Raw genomic sequence first — 18956 nt, 5'->3', positions numbered from 1 at the left:
ACCAACACAATTAAGCACAGGAGAGCAGCTGTTCTCTTACTTTTGAAACACCGATTTATTAATCTGTCAGCAGTTTACAGTACAATGCAAATCGATAGCATGAAATCCTAAAAAGGGTACGCACTTGCACACAGAGCTTTTATTTACATCTCCCTTTTCGCCATTTCTCTCTCTCCTTCCCTGCTACCTTTCTCCAGCGGGGCAAACTTAAATTAATAACATGTTTGGAAGAAGGAAAACTAAACCTGTTAAAAAAATGTTTAGCTGTGCCTAAATCTATCCCTACTAGAATCCTGACGCGCGCATTAATTAGAGGATGCGAATCTGTTAGGCTCTGCCCGCCGAGCAGACTTACAACGACCACCTGGATACGCGCATGGATGCTGCAGCCTGCACATCTTGGAAGTTTTCCAAAAAAAGGGTGGGGTTTAGTTTGGCAGCATGGGCGATTCGGGGCCTGAAGCCGAGATGTGTGCACGGCGTGGGCCGAGGCCCCTACCGCGTAACTTGATGACGTGTAAGTTATAAAATAAGACATACTAGGCAGATCTGCGAGGTTTTAAAGGGTCGGGGCTAATTGAGAGGAGTGAAGGCTATCAAACCAGGGGTGGTTGGAGGAACTCTCTCTTAAACTGGTTGAACTGGGGATGAACTGGTAAAACCGGAAATGGCATTGACGTGCGCCCCTTTTCAAATCCCCCCATTACCTGGGAGAAGTGGGATTTGCATGCACAGGCGCTTGCCCACTTACATTTTGGAACATATGTGCTCACAGCCAGGCTATTTTATAACATGCGCGCATATGTGTGTGTGTATGTATGAAACAGCCGCGGCCCTGGGCACGGGCCGATGCACGTGCTCAGTGTGCGCCGGTTTTCAAAGTTACCATCTTAGGGTGGGGGGCAACAATCAAACTGCTGGCATTGTGTAGATACTTTCCCGCTAAACTCTGCCACAAGGACAAGTGTCCTGCTCTTTCTGCGGATACTTTTCCCCAGGAGCACAGATTAAAAACATATAATCTATGTATGCTACTTTTCTCCCCTGGCGTAAACATGCTCCCCCCACCCTCTCCCTAATGTGGCTAAAAGTCCGTTCACTGAGGAACACCCGCATGCCCTTTTACCCACGTAAATGGCTTATGAAAACTGCCCTCCTCAGCAGCACTCCAATTCCAAAAGTAAAGATGAGACTCTGGGGATCCTAGCAGTGCGCGTTAGAGGACTTTGTGCTCAGATATCGTGATTTTAGTACCCTAAGAATAATATGGTGATGTTCTAATTTTGCTTCTAGTAGAAATGCTGTCCCTCTCTCTGAAAAGCCACCCTGACATTTTACACTGTTTGTCACCCTTGAAGTAAGCATCTGCAAAGAAGGCGAGGACTGAACGGGCCACAGAAAGTGACTGACCCCTCTCACCCTGAGTTGCCTTTCCTCCAAAGCAAGTGCTGAGGCACACTGGTCGGGCAGCGCGAGCAAACTTGCGCTGTACTGGGCCATCGTGTAGATAAAACGGAAGGACTTCAGCCTTTTTAGGGCTGTCATTTGATACCTTCCCACTAAAAAGAAATATAAAATAAAGCACAATTTAATCTACTAATTGTGCATTTTGTATACACTTTGGGCTTCAGATTTGAAGCTATTTATGCACTTAAAACCCATTTTTAATGCACATAAATGGCTGTACTAAAATAGCCTAGGGCTCAGTTTGCATAAAAGTACGTGTACAACTCATTTTCGTGCATAATTTTACACAAACTGGCAAGTGGTGTTCCAGGGGACAGAGTTGGGGGCAGAGTTCAGATTACGAACATACTTTTTGATTCTGAAAAGGAAGTTGGACCCGAACAACTCACGCCCTTGATAGAAATGTGTAACTTTGTGCGTGTGGGTTTGTGTGTGTACTCAGGCACTTATGCCTGAATTTGCAAAGAAAACTTACGTGTTTAAGTTTGCTTTAGAATATTTGAGATAAAGCTAACGCATAAAGGATACTTTACACGCTATGTACAATTTTAAAATTACCCTTCCTGAACCCGAAGAATGTAATGGAATACAAAACATGAGATAGTTCCAGAAAATAACGTCAGCACTCAATTGCATCATTACATAACTGATTAGGTTGAAAGAAGACCAGAACACCAATGGAAATCCAATCTATTCTGATTTCCTGATTATTCGCTACCTGGTATCATTAGATAAATACTATCCTGTTATCTGATTACAATCAGTGCTAGGAAAAAAAAATACACATTTTGAACTTTATTTCTACTTTAATTGAACTGCGATAGTGTACGTAAAAATTATTTTTAGCTAGCAAACTGAGCTGATATGAGCTGGAAGTCATACAGCGTAGACCCACAGGCACATCAGAATGAAGTCATCTGATTGGCTAGTGAAGATTATCTAGCCAGGTCAGAATATAGCCTAGTAGACAAAAATACATAGCATTAAAGGATTTTAACACATCCTTGGTATTTTTTGTGAGACCCAAGGCAGAGGGGCCTTCAAACTCAGGAAGACACACAGAAACACCTAACACACACGCTGAAATGTGCTACTGCCCTCGTAAAAGTGTTTAGAAAAAAAAAAAAAAAAGGAGTGTTTTAATGACATAAGAAATAAATCTCTATGGCTTGCCTTCATTTTCACCCAAATTTTAAAAGCCCTGCGCACGTAAAAATCGGGGATTACGCGTGTGGCCGAGCCCTGTATTTCTGAAAGGGCATGGGCCATGCGCGTGACCCCCCCCATACGCGCCAAAGTGCCAGGCCAACTATAATGGGCGGGCCGAGGTGGGGGCCGGCCAGGACAGCAGCCATTAGGCTCTGTCACGGGGAAGCGCGCGCAGCAGCCGGCCAGCACGCGGAAGACACTTCTGCTCCAGAGGAGCAGTAAGTATGAGAACAAAAAACATAAAGGATAGTTAGGTTTAGTTTAGGGGTGGTCGGGGCGGAAGAGGGAAAAGGGAAGATAGGTAGGTAGGTTATAGGAAAGTTTCCTCCCAGTCCGCTCCTTAACTGGAGCGAACTGGGAGGGAACTGGGCCGCCCCGCACATGCGCCACACGGATGTTAAAAATCCGGCGCTCATGTGCATGCGGATTTTGTATTTTATAACATGCGTGCGCCGACACGCGCATGTTTATAAAATGATCACGTCCTTCTACGCGCACATGGACCGCACGTGCGTTGTTTTGAAAATCTACCTTTTATGTTTAAAGAAAAATTATTTCTTTCTGTTAGGCTAACATTTTTGGTGATTTTCATTACGAGATATTTGCCTTTGCATTGTGGATTATTTAATAGCTAAGAAAAATCATTGCATCCCTCTCTCCCTTTTTTCCTCTCAGTGACTTTCAGCCATTCCTGCCAATTTTCAGAGAACTGTCTCATCTGGTTGGCTAGTCAACAATAAGGAGGAAGAAGAACAGATATGATGGCATTAATCTGATCCTTTCTAACTCAGATAAAAAAAATATACCCGTATATATAGTTTCATTTTAAAAGCCAGCAAGTACAAAAGGCCTAGCCATTTACCTCTCTATCAGCAAGTTATGCTTCATCTCATGCTCACAACTTGGATTTCTGCAGCAATTATCACTACTGTTGCTTGAACTGCTTTTCTGTTTTATAAATCTAAATGCATTTAAAATAGCAGGTGCCATGACTATAGGAATTTGATGCTACTTTATCAGAAATACACTAACACTCTTCTAAAACACTGCCTAGACAGCTGCCGGGTGGGGTGCAGCACAGACAGTTCATGGCTCTAAAACTTTCAAATTATTGTTTGAAAGACTGAAGAAAAATCAAAGGGCTAAATGTAAGATAGAATTAAATAAGTGTCAACAAACATTTGGACAACAATATTTACCATCTTCCCAGTTCACAAACCCTGTCAGCGTCCTTTATAGAAAGAACAATAAGGGCATCAGTCACATAGGCTCAACATGCAAAAAAAAATCTTTAGTACACCCTTAGACTGTGTAACTCACCTCATTACTAAGGTGACTTGATGAATGATCATTGCAGGCTCATGGGGTTATCAACCCTCATCATTCTAAGAAAGCAATGAAAACCCACACAGGGACCACAGATTGACTATGAATGTCCCATAGAATTCTATCCCTATGAATCCCAGTACTCCAAGCTCTGAAAGGGAACACTAACAAACATTCAAGATATATTCCGCCAATTCGTTGCACCCATGACACCTTCATCTCTATACTTAATTTCTAAATAAGCGAAGATATAACCCACATCTAATCAAAAAATGTAATTAAATAGATGTATAAAGCCCATATTCAAACTAAAAGTTCATCTAATTACCACTCTTGATTGAGCTGCATTGCCCATTACCTACAGGATTAAGTTCAAAATTGTATGCTTAGGGCGGATTTCAGAGCCCTGCTCGCGTAAATCCGCCCAAACGGGCGGATTTACGCGAGCAGGGCCTGCGCACCGGAAGCCTATTTTAACATAGGCCCTCCGGCGCGCGCAGAGCCCCGGGACTCGGCGTAAGTCCCGGGGTTCTCGGAGGGGGGCGTGTCGGGGGCGTGTCGGGGGGCGGGCCCGGTCGTCGCGGCGTTTCGGGGGCGTGTCGGCAGCGTTTTGGGGGGCGGGTACGGGGGCGTGGCTACGGCCCGGGGGCGTGGCCGCGCCCTCCGTACCCGCCCCCAGGTCGCGGCCCGGCGACCTCCCTCCGGGAGGCGTAAATCCCCCGACAAAGGTAGGATGGGGGTTTTAGACAGGGCCGGGCGGGTGGGTTAGGTAGGGGAAGGGAGGGGAAGGTGAGGGGAGGGCAAAGGAAAGTTCCCTTCTAGGCCGCTCCGATTTCGGAGCGGCCTAGGAGGGAACGGGGTAGGCTGCGCGGCTCGGCGCGCGCAGGCTATACGAAATCGATAGCCTTGCGCGCGCTGATCCAGGATTTTAGCCGATACGCGCGACTACGCGCGTATCTACTAAAATCCAGCGTACTTTTGTTTGCGCCTGGAGCGCAAACAAAGTAGGCTATTCGCGCTCGTCTGAAAATCTACCCCTTAGCTTTTAGCATTGCCTACAGGCACCCCTAATATTTAACCAACCTTCTGTGCCCCTATGAGCTGGCTCCCCTTTTGCACTCGTCTCAACAGGATCTGCTCATAGCTCCTCCTCTTTCAAGAATAAGATTATATACTCGCCAAACAGCTTTTAGTTATATAACCCTGTTTACACGGAAATCTATCCCACTGGCCATTAGAAAAGAAAAAAATAATGTTAAATTTCATAAGTGTTTGAAAACATGTTTGTTTTTTTCTGAAGCGTTTGATGTTTAGTTTCTAGTACCTTTACTGTTCCTTTTCCTGCCTCAGTCAATTGTTTGGTCAATTGTTTTTTACTTTTATTATTTGCTTTATACTATTTAAATTGTTACGATTGTTAAATTTGGGTTTTAATATTATTGATTTTCTTTCATGTTTGTTTCTTAACTTTGACGCTGTTTTATGTTTTTAAATCCTTGATATCCTTTGACAATATTGCATTGATTAGCGATCAATCAAAATAAATTAATAAAAAAACACAAATAATCTTCTTTGCACCAAGGCAACATGGTTTCCAACTACATCTTTGTAAAAGAGTTACATGCTCACTACCCTACTCACGGGCCGATACAGTAAAATCGCGGGAGACACTAGCGCGTCCCTAGCGCCTCTTTTTTGACAGGAGCAGCAGCTGTCAGCGGGTTTGACAGCAGACGCTCAATTTTGCCGGCGTCTGTTCTCGAGCCCACTGACAGCCACGGGTTCGGAAACCGGACGTCGGCAAAATTGAGTGTCCGGTTTTCGACCCGCCAGCTGCGGGCCCATTTAAATTTTTTTTTTTTTTTTTTACACTTTTTAAACTTTCGGGACCTCCGACTTAATATCGCCATGATATTATTTTATTTATTTATTTAGAATTTTTATATACCAACATTCATCAGGGATATCACATCGGTTTACAGTAAACATTAAACTGAACTGCACATTATGGGCTAGATTTTAAAAGCCCTGCGCGCCTATTTTGCATAGGCCGCCAGCGAGCGCAAAGTCCCGGGACGCGTGTAAGTCCTGGGGCTTCGTAAAAGGGGCAGGAGGGGGCGTGTCCAGGGGTGTGGCGATGGTTTGGGGGCGGGCTGGGAGGGCGGGTCCAGAGTCCCCCGGCACTGCGGCCTGTGTCGGGGGATGCCGAGGAGGGCACGCGCAAGTTACGCCTGCTTCAAGCAGCGTAACTTGCCCAACAAAGGTAGGGCTAGGGGGTGGGGTAGATAGGAGAAGGTGGGGGGACGCGGAGGGAACCGAGGCAGGCTGCGGGGCTCGGCGTGCACAAGCTGCCGATTTTGCACAGCCTTGAGCACGCCGACCCCGGATTTTATAAAGATACGCACATATCTTATAAAATCCTGTGTACTTTTGTTCGCGCCGATGGCGCGAACAAAAGTATGCACGCACATATGTTTTTAAGATCTACCTCAGCATGCGCTTGACAAATAACAAGAGAACAGGTACATATGAAGCAATTAACAGGATACATGCCTAAATGCCAAAAAGATATATGTATGAGGCAGTGAAGTTGAATATAAGGTAACTTATGTACAGAGTAATAGGGTTATTTACAATCAATTACAAGGCTATTCAATATGGGGACATCTTAAGGGAGTGAAGCGGAGGAGGATGCACAGAAAAGCAGTTTTTACTGCTTTTCTGTGCACTTTCCCGGTGCCCAAAGAAATTAGCGCCTACCTTTGTGCAGCTTGGCTGCACATTTTGCTTTCTGAATCGAGCAGGAATGCCTAATAGTGCCTGCAACATGCATTTGCATGTTGCAGGCACTATTAGGTTCGGGGGGGGTTGAACGCACGTTTTGGACGCGCTATTACCCCTTACTGAATAAGGGGTAAAGCTAGCGTGTCCAAAACGCGCGTCCAAATGCCGGCTAACAGTGCACTCCGTCGGAGCGCACTGTACTGTTTCGGCCTGTCAGTTTGCTGAAAATGTTGATCTTGTTTTCTAAAGATATGTAACAATGTAGATGTAGAATGGTTAATTGTGCTATCATAATTCTAATTGATTAGTTGCTGCCATTGGCTAGGGCACTATCAGTTATGCAAATTAATTCTTTAAAAAGATTCTTGCTGCTATTTTCCCAGGTCTTTAACTTTCAAGCAGTGTTCTTATCACATATCTGGTATCTAAATATAGTAAATAATACTACTAAAATATGTACACTCAACATCTCATTCTATATTTTTTGTAACAAGAACAAAAGACTTATTATCATCATCATAGACCGTGTTAGCTCAGGGGCTATTTATTACTGTCCCATGCAGATTTACTCCTGTGCATAATTTTTTTTGCATAAACATTTTTACAGAAGTGCAACTTCCAAATTTTGCTGTATTTGCGTTTCATAAGCAACCAACCAAGACTCTCTAAGTCAAAATATTTTCCAGATCATTGCAGAAATCAAGTTTAAAATAAATTCCTTATAGCCAGAACATTAAAACAGTTCATTAACATCGTTCCAAAGATTCCCAAGGGAACCAGACTATAAATGTAAAATAAATTTAAAAGTGGTCTTGTCACTATCTTCCAATGTCATAACTTCAGGTCATGCTGATAAACAAAACCAACACCAATATAATTTAAACTTCAGGGTTAACAGTGTTTTTAGCCCTGAAAAACTTACAAAGTTTACATTTATCTAAATAATGTGTTACATGTTCTTTCCAAAACTGATAACCCCAGTTTACTTAGAGACAGAACTCAGAACACAAGTATAAGCCAAGTATGACTTTGATTACCATTTTATAGCTAGACCAGTCATTTAGATTGCATAGGTTCCCCCAGCCACCAAATATTTTCCTGCATTTTTGTGATCATGACAAAATAGGGAAATGTTTTAGCAATGTATGGGATAAGTCTTTCCTCACTCCTTGACTTTACACTTACCATGTAGCCATGTATTAGGCACAGCAATCAGAAGATCGAGTGCCTCAGGAGACTGGCATAAAGACAGAATCTCTTTCGCCTCTAAGCCACCAATTCAAATATAGACCAGAAGTGATCAAAGATCAGAGCCATTTAAAAAAAATAAGTGATGGCTTGTTAGATGTCTCCATCACGCTTTGTACTATATGACAGTTTGGAAGTCTCATCATAGGGGCAAAGCATAGTATGGCTAAAGTATAGTTTAAACCCAAAGTGACTATACCAACATACATCTATCAATGAATAAATTTAAGACGCTCACTCCACATTATTATCATATGACCATCATACTAGGCATCATAGTATTTAGCTTGCACTTTTTAAACTCTGCCTTATGGTTAATCATAGGTCATTTAGATGGATAATGGATCATTGGATAATGATTTGAACCAAAACGCTGGATCGCTATCTTTAAGTAATAACTGAATATTACCCTTGAAAAAGGACTAGCCGAATTGCCAGCCGTCCGAAACACGGACCCGTGTCGGGTTATCTGTCCTAAGTTGGGATCACAAGGACCGTCATGAATTTGTTTAAATATTGAGATCCTCAAGTTAAGTACTTTGTAATTTTAATAGCATAAAAAATTCTTTAAAAAAAAGGACTGTACGGGACTTTCCATCTAAATGAACTATGATTAAGCATAAGGCAGAGTTTAAAAAGCGCAAGCTAAATACGATGATGCCTAGTATGATGGTCATATGATAATAATGTGGAGTGAGCGTCTTAAATTTATTCATTGATAGATGTATGTTGGTATAGTCACTTTGGGTCATTGCATTCACCAACAAATCTGACTGCGTAATGATTCACCTCATCTACTAATTATATTAAATTATAGTTTACCCATAAAGATATCCTCATCAGAACCAGAGTCCAGTGGATTGCTTGCAGAATATGGGGGAAGCTGTCAAACCACCAACATGGCTGCATGGAAACATAACTAATGAAGCAAGAGGTAACAGGGCCAGGGGTAGAGCAGAGAAAATGTCACGGCTGCTGCCCAATCTTTCAGTGTTTCTTGTTCAGCAAATGCAATATTTTATCTACTATGCTGTATTTATGTTAAAAATCATATAACTTGTCCTTATAACCTTCCCCTCTATGAGATCCAAGCTGAACAGGAAGTGACTAAATCAACTGCTGGTTCATCATGATATAAATGAATGTATTATAACTATTTTAAGCACTTTTTAAGGATTTAGGGTTAGGTCACATGTAAAAGTGTTTATGGAATTCCAAATGTAAGTGAAAAAGCAAAAATAAATGAAAAAATATTAGTGTTCAATTTAATAATAGATTACAAGAGCTGAAGCACAAACCACCAACCAGGAAAAGTAGAAATTCAAGTGTACTAAACTTGACATTTATTGAATAAACTTTTATTTTACGTTGTGAATGTTTTCCAGTACCTTCTAAAGCCATCCATGAAAAATAAAAAACAGATCTCACTATGACAGAACACACACCTTTGAAATGAAACATGCCCAATGTTAATTAAACCCAAAAAGAAATAATCACTATTAAGAAGAACTAGATAAGAAACTAATACTAACAGAAGATCAGAAAACATAAGAATTTAAGAAATTTCATGCTGATTCAGACCAAGGTCCATCGAGCCCAGCATCTTGCCTCTAACAGTGGCCAGTCCAGGTCACAAGAACCTGGCAAATCCCAAAAAAGTAGAGGAAGCATAAGTAGTTGGAACGTACTGAGAGAAGTAATGGATTGAAGAAACAGTGCATGTTACACAGTGAAGAGACTCGATAAAACTGATAATATGAGAGTGCATCTGAGCGGAAAAATAACTGATGCAACAGTGGTGGAATAAGAAACAAGCAGATTAAATGGTCAGATTATTTGGACGATAACAGATTCCCAGGGACAATCAGTTGGTTGTCTACACACAGTGAGAGTGTAGCTTTGGAACTGCCCTTGGACTGCCCACAGATTTCCATAAAAATCTTCACCAGAATAATGTGGTTACCATGTCAGTTCGCTTGGATGCATAGAAATAAAGGTCAAGGGCTGGCCCAGTGGTTCAATGGCAGTGATGCTGTCATGTGAGAAGACCCAAGTTTGATTCCTAGGCTGGACCTCTGCTCCCTGAGATAGCTGTGGATGCGGTGGATGCAGCACTCAAAGACCCATTGTAAAATGTGGATACTTAATGACCAGATTCGGCATCCATGCATATCGGGATCCAGAGGGTGCAGAGGTCTGTGGCCTCTAGAAGAGGACTATTGCTGTAATGGCTGGGCAAAAGACAGGGCAACACATACACTGAAGAAGATATGTCTTTACTGGACTAATTTAATACATTTGTGACTTGCTTTTGAGAGCAATGTCCCTGACCAATGTAACCCCGATATTTAAAAGGCTCCAGGGGTGATCCGGGAAACTAGAGACTACTGAGCTTGACTTCAGTGCCGGGAAGAATCATGGAAACTGTTATAAAGAACAAAATCACAAAACATGTAGATAGACATGGTTTAATGGGACACAGCCAGCATGGATTTACCCAAGGGAAGTCTTGCCTCACAAATCTCCTACATTTTTTTGAAGGGATGAATAAAAGTGCACAAAGGTGAACCGGTAGATGTGGTGTATTTGAATTTTCAGAAGGCGTTCAACAAAGTCCCTCATGAGAGGCTTCTATGAAAACTAAAAAGTCATGGGATAGGAGGCGATGTACTTTTCTGGACTGCAAACAGGTTAAAAGACAGGAAACAGAGAATAGGATTATATGGTCAGTTTTCACAGTGGAAAAAGGCAACCAGTGGAGTGTCTCAGGGATCTGTACTTGGGCCGGTGCTTAATATATTTATAAATGATCTGGAAAGGGGTATAATGAGTGAGAAGATCAAATTTGCGGATGACACAAAATTATGCAGAGTAGTTAAATCTCAAGTGGATTGTGATAAATTGCAGGGGGACTTTGTGAGACTGAAAGATTGGGCTTCCAAATGGCAGATGAAATTTAATGTGGACAAGTGCAAGGTATTGCATATAGGGAAAAATAATCCTTGCTGTACTTACACGATGTTAGGTTCCATCTTAAGAGTTACCACCCAGCAAAGAGATCTAGGCGACATAGTGGATAATACATTGAAATCATCGACTCAGTGTGCTATGGGAGTCAAAAAATCTAACACAATGTTAGGAATTATTAGGATGGGAATAGCACATAAAACAGTGTATGTCATAATGCCTCTGCATCGCTCCATGGTGAGACCGCACCTTGAATACTGTGTGCAATTCTGGTTGCCACATCTCAAAAAAGATATAGTTGCACTGGAGAAAGTACAGAGAAGGGTGGTTAAAATGATAAGGGGCATGGAATGGCTTCCCTATGAGGAAAGGCTAAAGAGGATAGGGCTGTTCAACTTGGAGAAGAGACAGCTGAGCAGATATATGAACGAGTTCTACAAAATCATGATAGGACTTGAACAGGTTAATGTAAATCGGTTATTTACTCTCTCAGATAATAGAAGAATTCAATGAAGTTAGCAAGTAGCTCATTTAAAACAAATCAGAGAAAATTCTTTTTCACTCAACGAATAGTTAAGCTCTGGAATTCATTGCCAGATGTTCTGATTATGGCAATTAGTGTAATTGGGTTTAAAAAAGGTTTGGATAAGTTCCTAGAAGAGAAGTCCATAAACTGCTATTATTCAATAAGGAATAGTAGCTTGGGATCTACTTAATGTTTGGGTACTTACCAGGTACCTGTGAGCTAAATTGGTCATTGTTGGACACAGGATGCTGGGCTTGATGGACCCTTAGTCTTATCCAGTACGGCATATCTTATGTTCTTATGACTTGATGAAGGGTGGGGCATAGCTCTCGAAAACTAATCACAAATGCATTCCCTTAAGCCAGTGAAAAATAAAACTTTTATTTGTTTGACCTTCATGTCACCAAAGAAATCTAAAACTTTGAAGTGGACTGTTCTGTATATGAAATGGGACTGTGGTCTCTTTACAGTTTCTGCACCACTGCAACCACCGAATTTAACTGCCAGTCCTGGCAGAAAGTTTTAGGACTGAATGGACAAAGACAAGAAAGTGCCCTTAACCCTTAGACTTGATTCTGCCAGAACAGGATTGAGGCATATGGCTGAAATATTATGGGGATATTTGCTGCTATCATTTGCTCAGAGAAGACCTGCTAGTTCATAATAGTGAATTAAATTCAAAGCAGACAATAGCCTTACCACCTAACGCCTACTATATATAGTCTACAAACATCTAATAACTGTTCTAATACATGTTTCAGCACAGGCAATATCTTGCGAATGAATACAGATGACATTCTTGTTCTTAACTTTGATGAGTAATTTTGGGATAGGCAGGATTCCATGGCATTTCCATGCACTGACATTCCCACAACTCTCAATTTCTAACCTGTCACCTCATGTTTTCAACAACCTAAATTAGTCATGCCTAGAAGGTAAAAATAAGGTACATATGTATACATAGGTAGTCCTAATTTTAATCAGGACAATCCTTTCCGCATGTTGTTGGTTTTGGTAAAAAGTCAATCCCCTACCTCAACCAAAAATCACAGAACAAACTGCAAAAGTCTGCAACCCAACAATTTTCCACCTGAATATCTACAGATGTAACATCTGTCTTCTAACTTTGATATATAAAATACTTTGGGAAGTTCATATTCCTTCCACAGAGAAACAGAAATGTGGAAGGAATATGCGGGGTTCCATGCACACTAAATGTACACATGGAACCCCACATCTACCACTGTACCAGAGAAGTACAATATTAAGAAAAGAATGTACTGTACCATTACAAAATAATAACAGTCTTCCATATAGTGTGTCAACAACCTATCCTCACAGAACAATTATATACATTGGATCTTCACAAAAAAAGTTATACTTTATGCTGCGTACTATATGCTGAATGACTAGTGCAATAATACTGTACTGCAATACTACCACTCTGTAATACTGCAAGAGGCCTGACATTTACCCTTCATTGTCACCTAATATATGGTGACTTTACATTTCCAAATTATTTCCACCAAACCTAGCAGTGATACACAAACTACTCTTAGCTACAGCACTCAGTCAAAGCATGAGATATGTCATTAACATAACTAAGAAAAAATCATGCAAACTGCATTATAAAAAATGTCATTATCACTTTAGCACCTATATCTTTGACAACAACGCTCTTCTAATCCATATAAGAACATCATCACCACAGCAGGCATGCATTTCTCCATGAAAAAATGTTTAAAAAATAAGCAAAAAAAAAAAAAAAAGAAAATTATCATTAAAAATAGTATTTCATCTTGTTAAGAGCAGCTCTCAAAATGTCAACTTCACCATCTTCAACAAAGTCCATTTTAAGATTCTCAGAAATTATATATTGGAGCCAGATGTATTTAATTGTCTACCTACATAATAATTCTATATTTTACAGGTTTATAAAAAAAAAATTGTGTCACCACAATGCTGCTAAATTTATGGATTAACTAAAGTTACTGAAGATCCAGATCTCAGATCTTTAAATCTTAACTTAAGAAGTATTTTCTATCAAATTATACAGAAAATGGTCTCAAATGCTCTGCATTATTTAACATAGATTCCTGAGAATTTGAACTGGGAAGTTCCTTGTGAAACCATATTGTAACCAAAATGGATCATGCACCCCCAACTAAATGCAGCCACATTACATTCATTAGCGTTGTGAAAACACTTCACAAGCGTTATTACCTGACATTTAACAATTCCAGATCAAGCATCAAAGCACCAAGTGGTGCTCCCATGGAGTTTCATTTTTTTTTTATTTTGAATTGGTCAACAGCAAAATCTTTTCAACTGTTTTAATACCTTGGTCTCAACTGACTACTCTTAACAGGATAGCAGTTCTCAGCTCCTTTCACAGTTCAGTAAAAAATAAATACTTTCTAGTGGACAGCAAGTTAACCATTTTTCAGTCAAGAAGAGAACAATATACCTTTGGGTGATACTGTATTACCAGTAGCACAGTTTGAGTGAGTAAAAAAAAACAGTGCTCATAATTACTTTGGAAATCATGGTCATAAAAAAAGTCTGCTATGCCTCTTAGTATCTGCTGTACTCATCTGATTACTTGGAAAGCCTAGCATTTCCTACCTGGTACAGGTAAACACCAGCTCCCAAATGCCACCTTGGGGTAGTTCAGACCAGTAAGCAGGTTCATGTTTAGATGAAGCACTTGGCAAAAAAAAAAAAACAGGAACTGGTCGGCAATTTGCCCTTCTCTTCTTCCCTCAGTAAAAAACTTGCTGCCGTGGTTTTCCTTGAGTCGATGAGAGGATCCCACGGACAAAAGGAGCCCCACATTTATCACCCCAGGGAATTGGATAGAAAAAAATGTTGATGTGTAAAAGAGGACTTACTGCTTGTCATGTGACCCGGCGAGGCATGATGCCCATTGGGTGTGCTTGAGGTGAGGTCAATTGCCATACCGGAGTGCTCCCTTTCGATCAAAAGCTCACTGTCACCTGCTTGCAGAAAAGAAACCGTTTTAGTTGCTGCCCACAGGGTTAATAAATATTACCAGGCCACTTGGGCCGGCCGAGAACCAAAACCACATAGAAACGCCCATTTGCACTGCAGTGAATGGCCTTCAAACACTACATGTCACCAAATGCTATAAAAGCTTAATAATTAGGGAACCATTTACTGCAGCTGCAACATGCATATTGCTTATGTGTTTACAAACACTGTGTTTCTAATTAATAAACAGTCACAGTTTATTTCTTTCAGTTCCTGCCACATCATGCTAGAATTGCAGTAGCTACTCAACTATGGCCAGCAAAAGAGTTGGAAACTACAATAACTATTTTCTCCTCCATAGTCATCCTGGGAAGACAGTTATGATTTGAACTCTCACATTTTTAACTTTAATGAAGGGAAACACTATAAATTCCTGTAATTTCTACTACTTCTAATTGACAATGAGAGTTTTGGAAAGTAGAGGGCAAGTTGTATTTTTAATCAATTCGATAGTTTCTGTCTTGTTAAAGTGGTACATGATTTCCAGCCAATGACAGCTGCAAGTAGAGCAAACATCATAGGAGTGCTGTGAAATTCAGCACAAGAACAGCAAGGGTGGATTCTACACAAAATCTGGACATGGGAAAAAAAAATCAGTACTCACTAGTGATATAGCCATCGGTAGCCTCCGTGTCCATACTCAAGGTGCAGTGCTGCAAAATAAAATAAAATCACCCCGTCTTAAACAGATGCCTCACAGTCTCGGCAAGCAAACGGTTGGCTTAACAGTGTGCAATAAGTTCACATGTCAACTAAGACACATGCAACTCTACTACTTCCCAGTCACCGAACTCTATGTGAAAGTTCTACATCCTGCTCTATGAAGAGAATATTAGAAATAAATGGATCCTGAAAAAAGAAGAGAACAGCTTTTCTTAACTGGGTGATATAATCCAAAGGTGCCACCTAAAAGAAATTCCTGGATTCATGCAAGAGCTATCCTTGCACACAAAGGAATCCGGTTTCTGAAAGAGCACTGCAGTGCAAGGGTTTCTGAGCAAGGAAAGTCATAAACAACTGACATTAGTCGCTTCACTCAATTAAAATAAACTTGTTCCATTACAAAGCCTCACTTAACATCGTCACTTAATTCTTTATCTTGTCTTTTATCTGTGCACCTGTTCTAATAATCCTCCCCTATACATGAACCTGCTTGTGATTATCAGACTACTGTCGTTGAAGTATTTTGTCATTTTTCATGATTATGTTAACATTAGCAAATAAGGCTTCTATGTGTACTGTACAGGGATATAAAGCACAATAATTTAATCACCAGACATTTAAAAATTGCTAAAAATACTATCATATGCTGAATAACAGAGCAAATTAAACAGATAAATAAAAGACTCCTTTCCCAAGGAGCTTATAAAGTATATGACTGCCACTAGTTTTCACTGTAAATAAACTACTAACTACCACAACCTTTCTTTGTTTTAAGTAAATAAAAGTTAAAGAACTGGCATGAAAATGTACGATTTTTCCCCTGGCCCTTTTGCCTTTAGTTTCAAAACTCTCCCAGCACCAGCAGTTAAATTATTCACTATGAGCCATTTCTGTATTGATCTGCCAAGTATATTTAGCCCTAGCTCCTGGAATTTCTACATTACTTACTGGAAAACAGGCAGCTTCAGTTCTTGTCTCCAAACCACTTCCCAAAAAATAAATTACCAAAAAAAATATATGTATATGTATATATGTATACTGTCTTCTGTGTTACTCTTTTCTCTGTCTCTACTCATGTATGGCAGGCAGATCAAATTCCCAACAGAGACAAGATGATAACACTTAAGTTTCAACCTGCTCTGTATTTCTAGCAAGGTTTCCAAAGTCCTGCTGATCACACAGGCAAATTAAGTATAGAAATACCAGTAACACATTTCAACTTTTGGCATCAGAACTGGCCATGTGAGTTTCCTTCAGATCATCCAGAAGATTGCTGGCTGATTGAAATTTATTTATCTTTAAAACGAAATAAAAAGGAAAGAAACGTCAGAAGTAACAGGAAGAAGCCTCCCACCAATGAAACAGTTAATCCTCAGAGAAAGAAAGAGGGAGAGAAAACCAAAAGTTAATGAAAGAGAAATACATAAAATATCTTTTGATTAGGTGAGATTGATCACCATGCCCAACCTGTGATATCGGCTCCACGTTTCCAGTCCTAAGGAAATGACAGTCTCGGTGTTAACACAAAAAAGGCAAACGAAGTCAAACATTTAGGTGAACGCAAAGAACAACTGGCAGTTCCCCTGCCAGGTTTTGAAAGCAGAAACAAGACAACTGTACCTGGATTTTTTTCACATTGGCAAAAATCGAGTACACACCTTTTCTACCAGGAAAAAGAACAAATGAAAAAAAAAAAAGGCACAACCTAGGTAGGGATGGTCTGGCAGGGAAAGTTACTCAGGAATGTCACGTACTTTCAGGAAAGAAAGAGACAGAGAGGTCACTACTCCAGTAAAGCGATTAACTAGAAGAAAAAAAACTGGATCCACCGGTTCTTTCCAAAGAAGCCGAAAAAGAAACCTGGAGAAGCAAAGAAAAAAAAAAAAAGAAAGAAAGAGGAGGGTTGGAAAACAAGGAGGAAGGGACAAGCAACAGAACACAAACGTAGGCCAACTAATCAGGATCTTGTTTGGCCTTTGGCAAATACATAGGCATATGTCTACTAAAAAAAAAATCCATGTTTTAATCTCAATATTGTTACGAGCTTTTTTTTTCTTCCAGACTTCATTCAATCCCACAACCCCCCCCCCCCCCACGCTTTATAAACAGGTGTCAGTGTAAAATTATTTCATATTTTGTTCTAAACCAGACCCTCTCCCTTACAGGTAGCTATTATTGCATGATTTAATCCCCATGCAGCATTTCCCATCTGATCAGATCGGGTCAGTATCCCCCTTGAGGACAACTTGCAATTGATCACATTCCAAACAACAGAATTTTTTTCTCTTTTAAAGCACAGGAGACATTTTTCTTTTAAATCCAATCTGCTAACACCTTACAGAGCAGTCATTGTCACAATCGCAATAGAGAAAGCTAGGAAGGATCTAACAATATGACAGTACTGTACATTCAGGATTTCCCCCTTTTTTCAAAGGATTATTTTTGCTTAGCAACAAGTCATTTGATCCTCACCCAGTTCCAGAGACGCTACGTAATTACACTTAACTTTCAAACAGTGCCTTCCCCCCACCCTCCAAAAAACCCTCAGACAGTAAGCACACAAAATAAAACAAAAAGGCACAGCTGTATATTAAAAAAGGAATAAAGCAAGCCATTAATTACCTCAACAGTGCAATAATTCCATCACCCCTTTATTTATTTCCCTTTTTAAAGATTAAGTCTGTGCTTTCTTTCTCTCCCTTATATTTTTTTTTCCTCCTGAGTCTGTGTGTGTTGGGCACTGCAGCTGATTATGGAAACTAAGGCAGGGAAGCTGTAGCTAAGGGTAATCCTGCTTGCACTTCCTCCATCTTCAGCAGAGCCAAGCAGGGGTTAGCCTGGGACAGCTGGTCAAACCCCGAGAAACGGATCCCTCAGCCAGCCTCCCCCAGACACTCTCCCTCCCTGCCAGCCAGGCACAGAAGGCACAAGGCGCACGAGCTGCTCAAGGCGCTCGGCAATCGATTACAGGACGGTCCGCCCCTGCCTCGGCCCCTGCTGTCATCTCAGCTTTTCGCCGGTGAGGTGCGAGCGGGTGTCGAGAGAGGCGGAAGCGGCTGAGGGCTTCCTACTCGCTTTTGTCTTTTTTTTTTTTGCATCGTTTATTGCTACTGTTTGCAACCAAGTGAATTTTTGCACCACTTTGTTTCACAGTCTGGCTGCAACAGGATTTATTTGGCATAGATTTTGCTGCCTTCCAATAAACTGGATGCATGCAAGGATTGTTAGGTGAGGTGACTGTACGTTGTGGTTCGCAAATGTCAGAGGTAATAAACAGCGGATTGGGGTGGGGGGAAGAGGGAGAGAGGACTAACCGGTTTCAGGGTGTCGTTGTCCCTCCCCCTTCCTCCTCTTCCATAACTTCCTTGTAATATTCTTTCATTTGGAGCACTGTTCTCCGGTGAAGAACATAGGATTTCAAGTACCGTGCTAATATGTAGTGAGAAAAAGAGTTAATAAACTTACTTGTTATGGGGCTCATGACGCCCTACAATGGTTAATTAGGTAGAGCTCTGTCCGGAAATTGGAAGCAATTCGAATTTCTTACTACAGCTTTATTTATTTGGTAGACTTGCAGACAGGTGCATATGCACTGAATATGTTTGGAGGGAGATTGTGATCTTCCAGGAGAGAGGATGTATAGTAAAAAAAAAAAAAAAAACTAAGAAAAAAAATCTTAAAATTTTGTGACATCTTTACCACTTGTTTACAAATG

The 18956-nt window shown here is 40.7% G+C and overlaps 1 protein-coding gene across 2 annotated transcripts in view; it reads right to left on the bottom strand.

Moving 5' to 3' along the window:
• IKZF2 (IKAROS family zinc finger 2) overlaps positions 1-18274 on the bottom strand; it is a 243514-nt gene extending 225240 nt beyond the window's left edge. For both annotated transcript variants that reach the window (XM_029606127.1, XM_029606128.1), the window contains exons 1-3: positions 17864-18274; positions 15183-15231; positions 14419-14523 (exon numbers count right to left, since the gene is read on the bottom strand). In XM_029606127.1, the coding sequence (XP_029461987.1) occupies positions 14419-14523; positions 15183-15216 (139 nt within the window). In that variant the 5' untranslated portion in view covers positions 15217-15231; positions 17864-18274. The remainder of the gene's footprint in view (positions 1-14418; positions 14524-15182; positions 15232-17863) is intronic.
• Positions 18275-18956: the final 682 nt, after the last annotated feature.

This window comes from Rhinatrema bivittatum, chromosome 6 (genome assembly GCF_901001135.1).
Source record: "Rhinatrema bivittatum chromosome 6, aRhiBiv1.1, whole genome shotgun sequence".
Classification (NCBI taxonomy): domain Eukaryota; kingdom Metazoa; phylum Chordata; class Amphibia; order Gymnophiona; family Rhinatrematidae; genus Rhinatrema; species Rhinatrema bivittatum.
This window is presented reverse-complemented; position numbering and strand designations above follow the sequence as displayed.